At 41.7% G+C, this 12,966-nt stretch overlaps 1 protein-coding gene across 3 annotated transcripts in view; it reads right to left on the reverse strand.

The window, feature by feature from the left end:
* CDH23 (cadherin related 23) overlaps positions 1 to 12,966 on the reverse strand; it is a 3,939,560-nt gene that overhangs the window by 501,670 nt on the left and 3,424,924 nt on the right. For all 3 annotated transcript variants that reach the window (XM_069610726.1, XM_069610725.1, XM_069610724.1), the window contains one exon: positions 2,592 to 2,801. In XM_069610726.1, the coding sequence (XP_069466827.1) occupies positions 2,592 to 2,801 (210 nt within the window). The remainder of the gene's footprint in view (positions 1 to 2,591; positions 2,802 to 12,966) is intronic.

Below are 12,966 nucleotides of genomic sequence, written 5' to 3' on the forward strand. Positions count from 1 at the left end.
TAAAAGTGGTTTGCCCAATGAGGGGAACATATACAATGTATTATGCTTTTTTTTTTTTTTATATTTTTATTGGTTTATTTACAAACCTTTAAAAAGAAAAGCAAAAAGGATGAGACTATGAATCGCTCTTCATTACATTCACATTATCCACATTGATTTTTGAGCCACCACATTAGTCCATTAAACAATTCTCAATTAATGCTAACAAAGTTGTCAGTGGTAGTATCAATTTTTGATCCGTTCCTCTAAACATGTGAGACCACCACTCCTCAGCATTGAGGGAAGGGTGACTCTCACTCCAGTTACCCAGCAGTCGGGTTCTTTCTGTGCGTAGATTTGTGCAAAATAGCACTAAGTGTTTTAAAGTTTCTGGTTCTTGATCACAGAGTCGGCACATTGGATTCGTATTCCTGTTAGCTGTCCATGTTCTCAGACGTTCTTTTGTTTTGAACATGTTAAGCCGAAACCGCATGTATAGTCTTCTTGCGTTCGGATCAGGAAATAACTCAATGTATTTTTGCAATTTGTTAAACGCACAAGCCTCGGGTGGCACTTCGCTCAATAATTTCAAGGCTCCTCTTTCAGAACAAGTCAGCTCCCAGTCTAGACGCCATAGTTTTAATTTTGCAGCATCCGGATTTCCTTCTAGCAGGGCTGGTTTGATGTCATATTCCGACATTAAGCTTTCACAGCGTTTTAGCCACATTTCTAGTACTCCTAAAGCTGATATAGTTTCATTGTTGAAAATGGCAAATTGCGGAATTCCCTCTCCGACCTTTGTTTTTCGGTATAGAGACAACAAACTCCAGCAAACACGTGCGTGCATGGAGATCAGTGATAGTTCGTACCTAATTGATGCTGTTGAAGTCCCTTTGGGTAGTCCCAGGACTTTTACCCAGAAAATATTCTCGAGCGTGGACCAAATTTTCCAAGAGCACCCCAAGGCGTTTTCAGCTCCATATATTAGGGATGGGATTACTTTTTGTTGATAGAATTTTAGTACCACTTTGAGTGAAAACCTGCCGAATCTATTCTTTAGAACTAAGGCTTGGTTTGCTAATTGTTTACATTTACGTTTTGTCTCTGTTACCCAAGGGTTGTCATTAAGACAGGAACTGACGATCATTCCAAGGTATTTTACACTCGGCGATATTAGAAGTTTTTCCGTTCCTATGAACCAAGATTGGTTTTTTCGCGTTCTTTTCTGACCCCTCTGCAAATTGTTTAACACAAGAATTTCACATTTTTTTGTGTTAATAAGAAGATGATTTTCAAGCACATACTGCTGTACTGCGTTGATTTTCCTTTGCAGACCAATCGGTGTCCGATCCAGTAATATAAGGTCATCCGCATACAGAAGCCAATTCAAGGGGGACCCATGAATCTTCGGCGGAAAAGATCTTACTGCCTCTATTGGAATTCCAATGTCAGAAATAAACAGGGAAAATATGGCTGCCGCCAGGGGGCAACCTTGTTTAACCCCCTTAAATGTTTTGATCGGTGCAGACAATGTTCCAGTTTGGTCCAGTCTTACTCTCACAGTGGTACCAGTATGTAAGTCTTTTATTGCGTCTAAAAGGTCGATTGGGCACCCCCATTTGTTCAGTTTTTCCCATAGCAGTTCTCGATCTACCGTGTCAAAGGCATTGGAAAAATCAATAAATGCGAGGTATACAGCTGTGTTAGATCTAATAGCCTCCATCTTCAGTAAATTCAGTAGCAATAAATTCAAAGAACATCCCACACGTTTAACAAAGCCAGTTTGACGCGTATCAACATGATTAGATTGGGTTGCCCACGTCACTAGCTTTGTTTGTAACACGGTTGCATAAATTTTTCCTAATACGTCGAGTAAAGCAATTGGTCGGTAGTTTTTTGGGCAGGTTCTGTCACCTTTTTTGTAGATGGGTACGATTACTGCTGATTTCCATGATCTTGGGGTTTGCCTTTGATCGTTTATTCTCTGGAATAGTATCATGCAAAAGTCGGCCCACAACTCTGGTTGTTGCTTGATTGTAAAATTTGTAAGGCCATCCGGGCCGGGAGCTCGCGAGTTGTTGGTATTATGCTTTTATTTTCTGTAGTGTATGTGCTGTGTTTAGTACTCGCATGCATTCATCAATAAGTTTGGTATCTCCCTGTCAGCCATTTGGCAAGGTTAGCACCATTAGGAAAACCCATACCTCCTCCTCCTAAGAGACATGGTCCATGCACATCATGCAGAGTTGAATGTTCAATGGTACGTGGCTTAGATGAGCGAACAGATGCCACTCACACACATTTGCTCTTGGTAGGAAGCTCAAATCAGGTCCTTGGGGCCCATCAAGGGTGTGCTCATCCTGATAAAGCCTGTGTTACCTGGTTACACAGTAGCCTCACTACTTCTCAACAAAATGGACAAAGGAACATCACACCAAGGAGATAGTAGAAAGGTAAAAAGGTGTACAAACTGTGCTTGTGCTGTCAGGTATTTTCAGAAATACAGAATCAGTTTTCACACCAGTCTGTAATTCAATGCTCGGATCTCAACTGTGGGAAGCGAGCGATTGATATAAGAATACAACGTTTGAAAAAACTGAAATATTGCTCACATTTTCATTGATGAAAAAGGCATTGTCTCCATTTCCAGCTGTAATGCTGAAGGTGAGGATGGCGTTGCGGCCCAAGTCTGCGTCGCTGGCCTGGATCCGTATGAGGGGGGAGGAGACTGGTGTGTGCTCACTAATCGTTATGTTCAGAGGCAGATTCAGGATATGGGGATCATTGTCATTGATGTCCAGCACACGCACTCCCACCATAACCTGAAACAAAGGGCGACAGGACTGAACGGTCACATGTTGGCATTTTAGACATCAATTGTGAACACTCCAAGTTGTGCAGGTGAGCACAATCATGCATTCTCAAACATGCATTAAGTTGGTGGACCAAGTGTTGGGAACACAGAATAAATCACAGTGAGTTTACAAATGTACAGAATGTCAGTGGGCGTTCCCCATATCTTACCAGGGATGCACATGTGCATTCCTGTAGGCCTGAGCGGCTCCAGGCTCCCATCCCCCCTCTGAATGAGGGGACATGTCAGAATATCTGAGTATGATAACCAAACAATCCATAAGGGAATCTATTTTCACAAATTATGTCAATACATGTCTTCATAGCACACTTTTCATATGAAAATTGATTAGATGCTGAGCAACTTGAATTTTCTAACAGTTTGTTGTGAAGCCACCCTCAACACGGGGAGTTCCTTCCCTCCCCATTTAAGTGGTTATGCAACAGACACATATCATGCCCCTTGGATCCCTCTGTCTTGAACTAACAATCAGCCAAGAACCAGGCCGGTGCATGGAAATATATTGGTATTTATTTAAATTAAAAGTAATAGAAATGATCACAAAAAGGTCAAAACACCACTTTATCCGTGGCACAACACAATCAAATTCTCTCAGCATAAAAAAATCACAAAAGTGAGTTAAAAAGATCATCACCACAATTCTTCCCTTTATGTAAATTTCACTTCACAAAAGAATTACACTGATCAATAAAGAAGGCACTTATGCAATGTTGTGCGATTTTGATTTTCCTGCAGGCATAAAAGGCAAGCAGTAGGATTTCAAGATTGGTTCAGATACATATGGCACTTATCATTTTGCCCACACTTTTGGTTTAAAATAAACACAGGGGGCCTCATTACGACCCTGGCGCTAAGGGGTCTGCGCCAGCGTTAGCTGCGCCGACCCCTTACCGCCAACTACGAGTTCCCATAGCGCCATGGTCATTTTTCCGCCCGCTTTTTGCGGGCGTAAAAATCCATGGCGCTATGGGACCTTGGTGTTAATTACGCCACCGTAATTTACGGTGGCGTAATTAACTCCTTCCCTACTCCCATTGAGCCCTATGGGGCCGAAATGGGAATGGGGAAGGGTAAATGGGTCAATGGGGACTTACCGCCCCGCCGACCTCGGAATGGGGCGGTAAGTCCGCCATCCGCCATGGCGTAAAGGGACTTTGCGCCATGGCGGAAAAGTCCGCCGATGGCGGAAAAAATCCGCCAGGGTCGTAATGAGGGCCAGGGTGATTTAGTGGTTTGTTTTTCAGACCTCCCCTTGCTTTGGTCTATGTTGGGAAGTCTGACAGAAAAATTTGAATGATTTGGGGAACTTGGGTTTTCAGACCCCCCCTTGCTGAAAAGTCCTGTTTTGGGGAAGCTGGATAAAAAGGTTGGATTGATTTAAGAACAAAAACACCCCTCAAAGAAGTCGGGGTCAGCTGGACAACAAAGATTACCCAATTAAATTATAGGCTATAGTTTTCAGTGCACACTGAGAAGTGAGCTTTGTTAATTTCGAATTTTAACAAAATCCACCCGTAATGGTCTGCCAAATGGGGAATTAATTAAATTAATATTTTTGGTTATAGAGGCTAAGGATCTACACAGTTTTGCCCCGACCCACCCACTATAAAGGGAAACGATTCAAGGTAAGCAGACTATGCCGACTTTTGGTTTCCCAGGGCTCAGTTCTACTTACATAGCAAGCCTCTGTTTAAGGTTCAGGAAAGCCAGCAGCATCTCAGGACAATCTGGAAAGATAGAGGGGGGTTCTGGTCCCTCCACTCTCAAAGATGGCCTCCAGTTCTCCACCATAGGACCCAGTCAGCTTTGATGCTTGCCTAGAGATAGACAGCTCCAGCCAGATGCACTCTCAGCAGTCTCCTCTGGTGTCTCCTTACAGCTGTCAGATGGTGAGTTTCAGCAGCCTTGCTGATGGTCTGTCTTTTCTCTCTGTCCTCCTGTCTTTCTAATTTTTCTCTCTGTCTTTCTTAGTGCAGTCCCCCTTATATAGCAGCAATGACACAACCAATTTTACAATCTTGGGGAAGTACCCTGCAATAATCCATGCCACTAGGATTGGACAGTTAACCTTCTCTCTCCTCCCATACCCAGACTCCATGTATCACAACCTTTTTACTAGAAACTGCCAGACTAAGCATATTTTGGGTTTCTGCAAAACATGGGGAATTAGATAAGCCGACCACCAAATCTGTATCATGTAGCACGGCCATGTGGCACCTTTCTGCCATTTCCATAAAAGCACAACCGTTATGAATATGTAAGTTATTTAGCATATCCTAAATTTCAATTTCAACCCGCTCACCAACTCTCACATTTGGAACATCTTCAGATCAGCCAGAAACCTAGTTTAACTGGCCCTTACAGTTCCCAGGGTCACAGGAAGATGAATTTTATATCCTCCAAATCACCTGGAAATTACATAAAAAATGGTACATAGATGAAATCCATCCGTCTTATGATGGCTAAGAAAAAGGCCTAAATGATAATAGTCCTTTTAAATAAATTGTGAATCTTCATTTGGGAGAAATGGTCCTGCTCCTGCTTCCGGCCATTTGTTTTCACTGGGTAAGCCTGTTCCTTAAACAGTCTCCTTTGTGTTGGGAGCTTGCTCTTTGAAGTGGGTGACCCCATTTTCACACATGTTAGTCGTGCTCTGCCAAGGATGACTTTTAGTGAAGTCCCTGCTTTCAGAGCCAGCAGGTCTGGAGAACACTGCATTTCAACATATTTAGCAGGACATTTTTATTGCAGTTGGTAATTAGATAGGAGATGTGACATCCAGGATTGAAGTGGGAGATGTCCTTGTGAAGTTTTGCCCACAGTCAGAAAAAGGATCTGCCTGTGCTGACATTTTTTTCATGAAGACCAAGTGGCTCTTCAAATGTTACTTTTACTTTTTCAACAAATGTGCAGGCCGTTTTTGTTTTCAATGTTTAAAAATCCTGTTTCCCATGTAACAGGGATCTTTGATTCCTACTGCTTTTGTAAATTAAAATGCTGCTTTCCCATTGGTAATGACAGGTAGGCCCCTTTCCACATGACTCTTTAATTTTACTTGAAAAACAAAAACAAATGCCAGGCTGTCTTTTCAGTGTTTAAAATCTTGCTATTCATGTGAAATTGGCTTCTGTTTGGGGGCTTTAAATGCACCCCACAATTTACTTTTGTTCTATTAAAAATTAACCTGTATTCATTTATAATTCAAACAGTTGAAAAGGCTTTTGAAAGCAAAACCATCCTTTTCACTCCCTAACCTTCGTACAATTCACATGTGTCCCACACTAAATATATCCACTTCAATCAACAATAATGAAATTGTGCAATCACTCAAATCAAATTTGATTATGTCACCAAGTAAACTTATTCCATCCTGTTTATTAGACTTGCACCAAATGAACAAGCTACATAAATTACAGGTAATCTTAGTTTTGATAGCTACAATGACCAATCATAAGGTTCAAGAAACCTCACTAGGCGGATCATGCTTAAGGCATTTAAAATCCAGGCATGAAAGTGATGGCCACTCTGTGCAGATGGAAGACTCTGACTGCCTCCAGTATACCATAATGGCTGGGGCTGTGCACGTCCATGTACCAAACCCTCCATGTTCACCTCACAGCCAGCAATATCATTGTTAACGTGTAGGGCCTGACTTTGCTCAAGACCATCTGCAGCAGGGGTATAAAAAGATGTTCATAGATCATTCTGAAGTTCCAATGAACTTGTAAAAATTCTCCTCTCACGACAAACTCCCACGAGCAACACTGATGACTTATCTGATGGACAATTGTTGCAAATAAATTCAGTCAGAAGCAGCCTCATTTGGATTGCTAAGGAGGTGCATCTTGATACTCTTGACACGCTCGATACGTGCTGAGGTTCTTTCCTTGTTTTTTTTTCTTTGAGTGCTGAACGGTGAAGTGAGAGGAAGAGTGGGGAGGACAACTCCATGGAGCCGGTAGCTTCGTCCAGAGAAGTCGCTGGGCAGCGGCCACGTGAGTGAAGAGCTTTTCGAGGCAGACAGGAGGTGAGGCGAGGGCCTCAGCGAAGTACAGAAATGTGAGTGGTGTCAGAGCTACTGTGGTGGGAAGGAACGGGAGAAGTGGCTTTGCACTGACTTAATGCACATCCTTCCTCTCCCCTACTTTGGTACTTTGCTTTGCTTCTCCTTCTGCTTATTGTTCTTCCTTGGTGTTCTGGCAGCATGGGGAGTCACTGTTGACTGTTGGTTAACACAGTGGAGTGATATCTTACAGCCTTAAACTTTGGGCTGTACCATACCCCTTGAGGTTACACTGTGGGTTATTTGTGTCTTATGTCTGGCAAGCGCCATATTGCATATAATTTGCAAAGCCTACATCAGCTCCCAACCCCTGATTACCTAATGTTGGGTGCAAAGACCGACCCCCGGGGAGAGTGACAAAATGGAATTTGCTCACTGTCTTGTGTTCAGTCAGATATTTCCTGCTCGAGAGTTTGTGCTGAAGCGCCCATTCTCAATCGGGGTAAAATTACGAAATGTTTCCATCCGCAACCTGCGTCCCTTCCGGTTGCCAATGATTATGCCTAATCAAGCTGTTTCATCTCTGAATACTTAGAGCGAATGGTTGCTGAGCGAGTCGGTCAACATGTCTACTATGGACAAACCACTAGCAGAAATTGAGTAGTCTTTTCTGAAATTATGCAACAGCGCCAGAACAAACAAAAATGACCACTATGCAAGTTCCTTGTCAAACACTCCTCAATTAATTACCTCTGATGCTAATTCGATCGAGGACACCCGTGATAAAGATGAAGCCTTGTGTCACCTACAAAGCTCCCCTATGTTAAAGAGACCATCAGGCAAATGGGGTTGGATTATACTATTTTATCTTCCCAGCCGGTTCTTTTTAGGGACAGTTCCTCTCCCCAGGCTTTAAACTTAATGCTAAAGACCTGGAACTGCCTATATGATCAGATCAGACATGACATCACGCACAATACGCCAATTCTGTCCTAATTGATATCCTATTGTGCCATCGAGGCCACTCCTAATAAAAAGAAACTCCCAAAAAAGAAGAAAGGTAACACCATGGTTGAGGAAAAGGGCAGAAAAGGGACAGGCAAGAAACGCACAATATGGCCACGAAATCGATAATCCCTGTTCTCTCAAAAGATACAGAAGGTTGTAATCATGAGACTCTGACTCTATAATGTGAGAGTCAGGGAGACAAGACAATTGTCGCCCTGGAAACCTCCATTATTCAGAATAACCACGATAAGGGTACAATCCCTTTGCGTGATGAGTGTATTTTGGTATACACCTCCTGTGCCCCTCTGGATGTTCGGTCGTCTCTTCCTTTAACTCCCAAGAAAGTTAATTTGTATCTTATCACTATATGGTTGGTCATCCACAAGATCTATGAACAATCAGAGGTATTGGTGATAGAACATGTTTCAATGAATGTATTCTAAACAGATCTACAGTTTTGAAGCTCCTGAATATAATCCCGATTTTGATAACGGTCAAGTCCCAAGATATTAAGTTGGCTGACTTTTTTTTACCCTGAGCGGACCACTATGGTGACAGTGCATTTTTATAGCAGAATCGTGGGTAAACGTTTGTAAAAGGAGGCAAGCTCATCACAGAGCTTGGTTTTTGATGTTTACAGCTTTCATTTTTAAGGCAATACATTAGAGTCAGAGGTAGCCCCTATTCATGACTGGACATTTAGAGGCCAGCACAAAAAATGTAAATGCCCTCCTGATTTGCTCAGCAAATTTGGGTGGGTCAAGGAGTGTACATTGGGGTGGCTTTTTAGCAAGGGATAGAAGGTGTTTTGAAGATTGGAATTGGGTTGTGGCTATGCTTTCTGCTCCTTCAAAGCCATTGTTTGCCCATTTGAATCTTTGATGAAGGTCTGTTGTAGTCATTGAGTTGGAACTCCCGGGGGTTTAACAGTTTTCTCGCTGATAAGTCACAATGTACTGATATGATGAAATATCCAATTTTTCGCTTGCAGGAAGTTTGGCTTAGGACTCCCCCACCCCTATTGTTTGGTTTCTCTATCTTTTTTTTTTAAAGTAGCAAAAGGGGCTAGGGAAGACCTTCAAGGAATTTGTTAATTGTAATCAACAACTCTCGTGGGTTTAAAGTCAAAGAATGGGTTACCTATTGCGACTCTTTGCCGGCTGTTAGTGTTAGAAAGTGTGGCCATAGCTTGTTTTTAGTACATATACATTGGAACCTATTGAAAACTAGGGAGGAAAAGCTCTTTGATACTTTCAATCCCCTTCTACTCCAGTGGTCGCAGGTTGGCTCACTAGATAATCATAGCACGTGATCTAAACTGCCATTGTTCTAATATTGACGATCTGCTGGAGGACCATGCTAGCCATTCGGGAACCCCATATGTGAATAGTCAGGGGGTGGAATGGCCTCAGCTAATCAAAAGTTGAAATTTGGGTGAAGTGAACTGCAGTATTATGGGAGATATACCAGCCAGGCCTACTTGGAGGACAGGAGTGAGTTTTTCCCATATAGATTATATTTATGTATCAAAGTCTTGGCTTGGAAACATACTTTCCTTAACAGTTTTAGACACCCCAAACAGCCATCATGCCTTGTTTGATTATGTCCACAAATATATCTTTACAGCTTCTTCCTTATCTAGCTAATATAACTAAACTAGAAGTTATTTCTCAGGGAAACCGATTAAGGGCCTGTATGAACTTCAGATTGATTAGGATGGATAGAATGTATTCTTTCATCAATTAATTGACAGGAGGAAGTCCAGACAATCTATTTAGCATACATTACTATAATGAGATCATCAAATCAAATGGCTTGTAAAAGAACACCCAGCTGCCCCATAGCGAAAAGGGCACATAGTTATGATGAGGAAGTGGCAAATAAGAAACGTCAACTTAGAAAAGACATTACACATTTGAAGGCCAGTAAATAAGTATTCTAGAATTCTGTTCAATACCATATAGGGTTGCTCAAACAACATCGGATCTGGCTACAACATCACAAGCTCTACATTTCGGGGTTGTCTTAATGAGCAGGAATGTGGAATCACACAGGTAGTGGTCTGTTTTCTAAAGCACCCTATACAGAGGCATTCATTAAAGAAAATCTTCCTCCTTGGAAGGGTTTGTTTGGCTTAGAAGCTATGGAGAAAATAACTCTAGAATCACGGGCCCAGATGGTTTGTCTAATGTTCTGTTGAAAAACAACCTTAAGTTAAGGGCACAAAGGTTATTTCAACTTTTGAAGAGTATATCCAGAACTAATAAAATCCAGACCTCCTGGCACCACAATTATATCGTTCCCATATTCAAGAACGGTGTTCAAAGTTCACCTGAGAACTATCGGCCAATTGCTTGATTAGATTCTTCTTTTAAAAGTTTGCTTCGTTCATTTTAGAAGAATTGTCAGCCTGGGCTATGAATGCCAAAATATTGTCAAGTTTTCAAACAGGGTTGGGGAAGGGGGTAGGAACTGATCTGAATGTTTTTTATAAATACGCTATTGAGAATACATTTCTTGGAGAGCAAGTGTGGTACCCTGCATGTGGCCTTTTTAGACATACATGCCACATTCGATTGCGTTGATCATCATCAATTGTGGAAGAAATTGCAGGCCCTTAATATCACTGGGGGATTACTGAAAATACAACTGCTTTTACACCATAATATGTCTGTATGTATCAGAATATTGAAACTAGAGTTGGGCTGAGACAGGAGTACGTATTGGATCCCTGCCTCTTTAATCTCAATATGAATGATTTGAGGAAAGAATTGGACAGTATGAGGTATTTCCCCTGAAAGTCGGGCATCTTCACATAAAGTATATGGCATTTGCAGACAATGTTATTATTTTCGATCAAACTATTGTTGATCTGCAGAGGAGCCTTACTAAAATGGAAGATTTTGCCAATACTAACACTTGAGGATAAACATTAAAATAATTGCAGCATTGAGCCTCACAAAAAAGAATAACCTCAGGACAAAATGGTTTATCTATGAGAACCCAATTCAGATTTGTAATGTGACTACTTACTTGGGATAGATAATCTATAACTCCCTAAAAGTGGGAGACACAAGGGTCAGGTTAAGGAGGATAATTCCTGCAAGGATTGAATAAACTCAAAAAGATCAAGATGGGGTATTGTAGGTTTGCTTTCATCTCTTTATTAACCAAAAGGTTGGAGGGTAAAATTTGGAAAAAGGTACTCAATTTACCATATTGTGTTGCCATGGTGATACTCACACTGTATCTGGGTATCCAATCAATGTACTCTTATGTTCTGATGAAGAGAACTATGATGTTACCGGAGATTCTAAATCCCCCGAAAATGTCTCTGTATGAGGAAATAGCATCTATATTGAATAGCAAAAGCTGCAAGGTGCTAAACATCTTTTTTACTATTTGTATGTTCTTTCTAAGAGACATAGAGAGAAGTAAAGAGCTGCTTACATTGGATCCCTTTAGAATTAAATGCAAAATAACAGTACTTGATTGGGTTACTCAATGTGACAAGCTGTCTCACTACCACCCATTTAAGGAATACAAACACACAATCCGATGATACGACATGCTCCCAGGCTACTTAATGCACTCGCCAAGTCCTTTCTATCAACAGGTTTTTCTGCACTTTCGGTTCAATCAGTTCTGTACCTTGGATGTGTGGGGCCCCAGAAAGGGAATTTCTAGAAGTGAACAAACATGTTGTCTGTGTAAAATAGAGGGAACTCTAGAAAACTGGAGACACTTGTTTTTTTCTGTGAGGGAATGTGCGGTATTAGGAGGACATTTTTGGGCCATCTGCAGTCTGGGTTATGACTAGCACCAGATGAAGTACTCTGGAAGAGAGTGCCAAATGGAGAGCAGCAGAGTCCTTCTGCTGACACTAATTACATAAAGGCATGATATAGTCACTTAAGAGAAATGTTAATGAGATGGCGCCATGAACCGCCATCCCCTAGTATTGATAAAGTGACCCCATGAAGTCGGTTTTAGGATTTTCTGGCATATCTTTTGTGACCCACTAGCAATGTTTAGGGTTATGTGCTATGTATTGTCTGATTATATGCAAGGTTGGATCATTATTATTAGATTTTGTATATACATATATAAATGTATGCTTGTCTATTTTAAGGGAAAGTTGTTTTTGATGAATTATTGTATGTGTTTTCTATGAACTATTGTATGTTTATGGATATGTATAAAGGTTTTGATAAACCAATATATACGTGAAACAAAAACATAAACAATCATTTGTGGAGCACCCCACAGCTTCAAGACATGGTCCACTGCCAATGGTTGCAGAGACCACTTGTGCCACACCATCTGCCACCTGCTTAGGGTATCGGGGTATTGTCCTGGGGTATTGTTCCCGATGACTGTTCCAGTTACTTACTACTCACCAGTGTCAGTAGTTTACTGTTTCACGTTAAATCTGATATCTTTTCTAGTGTATGGTCTTCTTGATCAAAAGAGCACTGTTCTTCCGTGCATATAAATAATGCAGTAAATAAATAAGTGAACCTGGTAAAGCGGAAGGCCTGGGCTGAATGGCCCGGGTAATCATTCACATCCACAGATCCTCTGCCTCTCTGCACAACCTGAAGAAATGTATTCCCAAACACTTGCTGACATAGTGCATGGTGGTGGTGGTGCCCATCAGAATCATCACTCTATAGCCTTACAACTGCAACGGATAAGTCAGTAGGGCATGGCAAAGCTCTCTCTGCTGTATTCAGAGTCTCCTCTCTTTCTCCAATCATCTCTCCTTAACATCCAGATAATTGAGACATATGCCCCATTCCTCCTTAAAAACTGGATAGAAAGGTTTATGCGCACCATCATATGCTGCTCTTTGCTCCACTGGCCCAGGTCCTGTGCCAAAGCAGCACTCACTGGCAGTGTGTCCTCCAAAGGCCCAATTAGTTGTTTCCACCTAAATCCATGCTACCATTGAAGCATCCTCCTGCAACACCTCACCTGGGGAACAAGAAGAATACAGGAGGCCATCAGGCCCTGCAGCCTCAATAACACCTGGACTGTACGTATGACCCTGGCTTGAAGATAGCTAGAGACATTACAATGCCTGAAACACATCGGGTGG

This window comes from Ambystoma mexicanum, chromosome 8, assembly GCF_040938575.1.
Source record: "Ambystoma mexicanum isolate Mex_15411 chromosome 8, UKY_AmexF1_1, whole genome shotgun sequence".
In the NCBI taxonomy this organism is placed as follows: domain Eukaryota; kingdom Metazoa; phylum Chordata; class Amphibia; order Caudata; family Ambystomatidae; genus Ambystoma; species Ambystoma mexicanum.